Source organism: Anas platyrhynchos, chromosome 19 (assembly GCF_047663525.1).
Source record: "Anas platyrhynchos isolate ZD024472 breed Pekin duck chromosome 19, IASCAAS_PekinDuck_T2T, whole genome shotgun sequence".
In the NCBI taxonomy this organism is placed as follows: domain Eukaryota; kingdom Metazoa; phylum Chordata; class Aves; order Anseriformes; family Anatidae; genus Anas; species Anas platyrhynchos.
In genome coordinates, this window is record NC_092605.1 from 1,304,309 (window position 1) to 1,310,308 (window position 6,000).

Sequence of the window (6,000 nt, forward strand, 5' to 3'; positions counted from 1 at the left end):
GGCGGGGGAAATGGGTCTGGGGGTGGTCAGGATGGTGCTGACCCCCCCCTGGCTCTGCCCGCAGGCACGGAGCCGTCCCCGGCGCTGCTGGTCTCCAGCTCGTGCCGGAGGACGAAGCGGTCGTGCGGCGACGTGGCCCCCCCCGGTGAGCTGCCCCCCAGCCTCTGCACGGAGCGGCACGACGGCCCCGAGACCCCCAAGAACTCAGGCAAGAAGGCGGCCGGCAAGGAGAAAAGTGGTACGTGGGGGGGTTGGAGAGACACCCGACGGCAGGACGCTGCACCGAGGGGGGTGGCACCGGCAGCGTGAGGGGTGGGGGGATGAAGGGATGGGGGCAAGGGTGCAGGGAAGGATTTGGGGAGGGGTGTGGGGAAGGATTTGGGGAAGAATATGGGGAAGGATGTGGGGAAGGAAGCAGGAAGGGATTTGGGGAGGGATGTGGGAAAGGATGCAGGGAGGGACGTGGGGAAGGATTTGGGGAAGGATGTGGGCAAGGGTGCAGGAAAGGATTTGGGGAAGGATTTGGGGAAGGATGCAGGAGAGGATTTGGGGAGGGACATGGGAAAGGATACAGGGAGGGATGTGGGGAAGGATGCAGGGAAAGGATTTGGGGAAGGATGTGGGGAAGGTGCAGGAAGGGATTTGGAGAGGGACATGGGGAAGGATTTGGGGAAAGGATTTGGGGAAGGATGCAGGAAAGGATTTGGGGAGGGACATGGGGAAGGATTTGGGGAAGGATGCAGGGAGGGATACGGGGAAGGATGCAGGCACGGGGCTGGACCGTGGGGTGTTGGAGCTGGCAGGATGCAGGGAGAGGGCACAGAGGAAGGGTGCAGGGATGCAGGACCAGGAGGACAGGAGGAGGGATTTGGGCATGGGGGGGGGATGCAGGGATGCGGGGAGGGCAGGAGGCAGGGACGTGGGCAGGGAGAGGGGCGCAGGGAGGACGCAGCACGGGTACATGGGGACACGTGGATGGAGAGGGGATGGAGGGGACACAGAGGGAAGCAGGGATGAGGGCGCACAGCGGGGACGCAGCGGGGTCAGCAGCGTGCTCCTGGGCTCCGCCAGCCCCCCCCAGCCCCCCTCCTGACCCCCATCTCCCCCCAGGCAAAGCCGCGGAGGTGCTGTCGGGCGGGAAGGCGCCGGTGCTGAGCGACCCGTTCGTGGGGCGGCGCGGGGGGCCGCTGCTCAGCTGGTCGGCGGTGGCGCAGACGAAGAGGAAGGCGGCGAGCAAGGGCACGGCCGTGCTGCAGAACCTCTTCCAGGTGAACGGCAGCGCCAAGAAGCTGCGGGCCAAAGAGGCGCTCTTCCCCGTGCACCACCACGTCGCCGCCCCCGTCTTCGGCAACGGCTTCGGGGCCGACTCCTTCAGCCGCATCGCCAGTTCCTACGCCTCCTTCGGGGCCGGGGCTGGGCTGGTGCTGCCGGCTGCCCAAAAACTCCTGCGCTCCAAAAAGGCCGAGCGGCTGGAGGCAGAAGTGGGCAAAGGCGGCCGGAGAAAGGCGGGCAGTGAGTACCTGGTCAAGCTGGACCACGAAGGGGTGACGTCCCCCAAGAACAAGAACTGCAAGGCCCTGCTGCTGGGTGAGAAGGACTTTGGGGCCAAGCTGGAGCGGCCCCTGGCCAGCCACGGCTATGCCCACGCGGCCCTGGCGGGCAAGGATAGGAAGGGGCGGGCGCCCGTGCACCAGCTGCCCATGGGGCTGGCGCTGCGGAAATACTCGGGCCAAGCCGAGTTCACCCTGAACTGCGACAGCGACTGCCACAGCTCCTACTCGGACATGGACGAGGACGAGGAGGCGGGCGGGCTGGGCGCCGACGTGCCCTCGCGCTTTATGACCCGCCTCTCGGTTTCCTCCTCTTCCTCGGGCTCTTCCACCTCCTCCAGCTCCGGCTCCATCTCCACCTCCAGCCTCTGCTCCTCCGACAACGAGGATTCGTCCTACAGCTCCGAGGACGAGGACTCCACGCTGCTGCTCCAGACCTGCCTCTCGCACCCGGTGCCGGCGCTGCTGGCGCAGCCGGAGGCGCTGCGCTCCAAGAGCGGCGCGCCGCAGCGCTGCTTCCTCACCAAGGCCGCCGCCGCCGGCCCCAAAGCCAAGCTCAAGCGCAAGGAGGCCCTCAGCTTCTCCAAAGCCAAAGAGTTCTCCCGGAGGCAGCGCCTGCCCTCGGTGGAAAACCGGCCAAAGATCTCCGCCTTCCTGCCCGCGCGCCAGCTCTGGAGGTGGTCCGGGAACCCCACGCAGGTACCTGTGAGATGGGGGGACCTGGCACGGGGGCAAGGGGCAGGGGGCTGGATATGGTGGGTACGGGGTGTGAGGTGAGATCCATGGGTGCAGGGGAGGGTGCTTGGGGGCGTGGGGCAGGATCTGGGGATGCAGGGTGCGTGGGGTATGGGGTATGGGGTAGGGCATGAAGGATGGGTGCAGGGCATGGGGCATGGGGCATGGGGCAGGGACCCATGGGTGCAGGGTGCATGGGGTATGGGGTAGGATATGAGGCAGAACCCATGGGTGCAAGGCAGTGTGCATGGGGCAGGATCTGTGGGTGCAGAGTGTGTGGGGAACGGGGTAGGGCACGAAGGATGGATGCAGGGCATGGGGCATGGGGCAGGGACCCATGGATGCAGGGTGCATGGGGTATGGGGTAGGGCACGAAGGATGGATGCAGGGCATGGGGCATGGGGCAGGGACCCATGGATGCAGGGTGCATGGAGCATGGGGTAGGGCATGAAGGATGGATGCAGGGCAGGGTGCATGGCGCATGCTGCAGGTTGCAGGACACACGGGTTGGGAACTTGCACCCACACAGGGTGTAGGGTGGCACAGAGCAGGGTGCACACGGAGCACAGTCCTTGGGTGCACGGGGCAGGGTGCCGCGTGCTTGGCACTGGGCATGGGGCCGGGGTCCCCGCGCCACCCCTGACCCCGTTCTCCCTCCCCACAGCGGCGGGGCATGAAGGGGAAGGCGCGGAAGCTGTTCTATAAGGCCATCGTGCGGGGCAAGGAGACGCTGCGCATCGGGGACTGCGCCGTCTTCCTCTCGGCCGGGCGGCCCAACCTGCCCTACATCGGGCGCATCGAGAGCATGTGGGAGTCGTGGGGCAGCAACATGGTGGTGAAGGTCAAGTGGTTCTACCACCCCGAGGAGACCAAGCTGGGCAAGCGCCAGAGCGACGGCAAGGTGAGGGTGGGGTGGGGTGGGAATATGGGATGGGGATGGGACGGGCACAATGGGATGGGATGGGGTGGGTTTGGGGAAGGGATTGGGGATGGGATGGGATGGGCACAATGGGATGGGATGGGATGGGATGGGGATATGGGATGGGATGGGCACAATGGGATGGGATGGGATGGGGATATGGGATGGGATGGGCATAATGGGATGGGATGGGTATGAAAACAGGGATGGGGATGGGGATGGGATGGGATGGGATGGGATGGGATGGGAATAGGGATAGGGATGGGAATGGGAATGGGGACGGTAAAATGGATGGGGACAAGGATGGGGACGGGATGGGGATAGGAATGGGGATGGGATGGGGATGGAAACAGGGATGGGGATGGGGTTAGGAATGGGGATGGGGACAGGGATGGGAATGGGGATGGGAATAGGGATGGGGATAAGAATGGGATTGGAGACGGGATGGGATGGGATGGGGATAGGAATGGGGATAGGGATGGGACGGGAATGGGAATGGGAATGGGATGGGATGGGGATGGAAATAGGGATGGGATGGGAATAGGGATGGGGATGGGGATGGGAATGCAGATGGGATGGGAATGGGGACGGTGATGGGGATGGATGGGGACAAGGATGGGGACGGGGATAAGAATGGGATTGGGGACGGGATGGGATGGGGATAGGAATGTGAATAGGGATGGGATGGGATGGGCACAATGGGATGGGCACAATGGGAATGGGATGGGATGGGGCGGGGATGTGGACAGGGGTGGGAATGGGAATGGGAATGGGAATGGGGATGGGATGGGATGGGGATGGAAACAGGGATGGGATGGGGATAGGGATAGGGATGGGAATGGGAATGGGGACGGTGATGGGGGTGGATGGGGACAAGGATGGGGACGGGGATGGGGACGGGATGGGGATAGGAATGGGGATAGGGATGGGGATGTGATAGGGATAGGGATAGGGATAGGGATAGGGATAGGGATAGGGATAGGGATAGGGATAGGGATAGGGATAGGGATAGGGATGGGGACGATGATGGGGATGTATGGGGATAGGGATGGGGACGGGATAGGAATGGGATAGGGATGGGATGGGGATGGAAACAGGGATGGGGATGGGACGGGGTTAGGAATGGGGATGGGGACAGGGATGGGAATGGGAATAGGAATAGGAATGTGGACAGGATGGGGATGGGGACGGGGACGGGGCCACGCATTGACGCCGTGCCGTGCCGTTCCCGTGCAGAACGCCCTGTACCAATCGTGCCACGAGGACGAGAACGACGTGCAGACCATCTCCCACAAGTGCCAGGTGGTTGGCCGCGAGCACTACGAGCAGATGACCCGCAGCAGAAAATACCAGGACCGCCAGGACCTCTACTACCTGGCGGGCACCTACGACCCCACCACGGGGCGCCTGGTGACCGCCGACGGGGTCCCCATCCTCTGCTGACCCACGGGGGGGGGGGACGGGGATGGGCAGCCCCCCCCCCCGTGCGCCCCCCACCCCTACGCCGCGGGACCCCCCCCCCCCCTTCCCGGTCATTATGCAAAAGCCCGGGGCTGGGGTTTTGGGGGGGGGGGGGGGTGGTTGTGGGGGTGGGGGGGGGGCGCACGGGGTGTTTTGGGGGGGTTGTGGGGGGGGCGCCCCCGTACAAGCCATACTTTCCCTAGTACCTCTGACTGTTTGCCAGCAGGTAAAGCAGAAATCAGGTGTGTTGTTCTATTTATTTTGCGTGTAAATATTGTATTTCTCGCCGGGAAGTTTTAACGGAAAAAAGAGGAAAAAAAAGAAAAAAGACAAAAAAAAAAAAAAAGAAAAAAAAAATGAAAAAAAAAAGGCGAAACACCAACAGGCGACGAGGACGGAAAAACAAAAAAAAAAATTTAAAAAAAAAATAATAAAATAATAATAATATGGGGAGGGGGTCGGTGGGGGTTTTGGGGGGGCGTGGGGGGGTTTTGGGGTGGGGGGGGGGCGCGTTTCCGTTTCATGCACTGTTTCCCCCCAGCCTGGCTGGGACGAGGACAGCGGGGAGCTCTGTACAGGGGGGGCCGCGGCGGGCAGGGCGGGGGGCTCGGGGGGTTGGGGGGCTCGGGGGGGGGGTCCCAACTCTGCCTCCCCCCCCCCCCTTTTTTTTTTTCCTCGTCCCGGTGCAATAGCGGGGGGGTCGGGGTGGCGGCGGACGCTGGCCCGTCCCGCCGAGCCCTGCCCGCCGCGACCCCCGCTGCCCCCCCCCCACCCCCCCGCGCTGTAAATGTGTACAGGCAAGGGGGGGGGGGGGGCTTTTCCAGTGTAAACACTAAAAAAAAAAAAAAAAGACAAAAAAAAAAAAAGGAGAAAAAAAAATAACAAAAACACACAGACGCAGACGCGGAGCAAACATTAAAAAAAAATGACAAAAAAAAGAAAAAAAAGGAAAAAAAAGGAAAAAAAAGGATTAAAAACACAAAGGTTTTATGAACAGCAAACTCTATGTAAAGGCCTTTTAGTATGGAACTTTTTTATCGCCCCCTTGGCTTCTGAATAAAGAAATAAATAAATGAGAAATAAATGGATATATGCAGCCCCCGCCTGCCCAGCTCCAAGGGGGGGCACCCCTGGGGGGGGGGTATCTGGGGGGGGGGGGTGGGGTACCCCTGGGGGGGGTGGGGGCACCCAGAGGGGGATGGGGGACCCAAAGGGAAGGGATGGGGGGACAATGGGGGCACCCTAAGGTGGGGGGGGGGGAATGGGGGCACACAAAAGGGGGGGGTTGGGGGTGGACGAGGCGCCCGGGGGGGGGGAAATGGGGGTACCTAGGGG

General features: G+C 62.5%; 1 protein-coding gene across 3 annotated transcripts in view; it reads left to right on the forward strand.

The window, feature by feature from the left end:
* BAHCC1 (BAH domain and coiled-coil containing 1) overlaps positions 1–5,749 on the forward strand; it is a 28,412-nt gene extending 22,663 nt beyond the window's left edge. For all 3 annotated transcript variants that reach the window (XM_072025749.1, XM_072025748.1, XM_072025747.1), the window contains 4 exons: positions 65–238; positions 1,111–2,249; positions 2,950–3,186; positions 4,441–5,749. In XM_072025749.1, the coding sequence (XP_071881850.1) occupies positions 65–238; positions 1,111–2,249; positions 2,950–3,186; positions 4,441–4,647 (1,757 nt within the window). In that variant the 3' untranslated portion in view covers positions 4,648–5,749. The remainder of the gene's footprint in view (positions 1–64; positions 239–1,110; positions 2,250–2,949; positions 3,187–4,440) is intronic.
* The last annotated feature ends 251 nt before the right edge of the window (positions 5,750–6,000 follow it).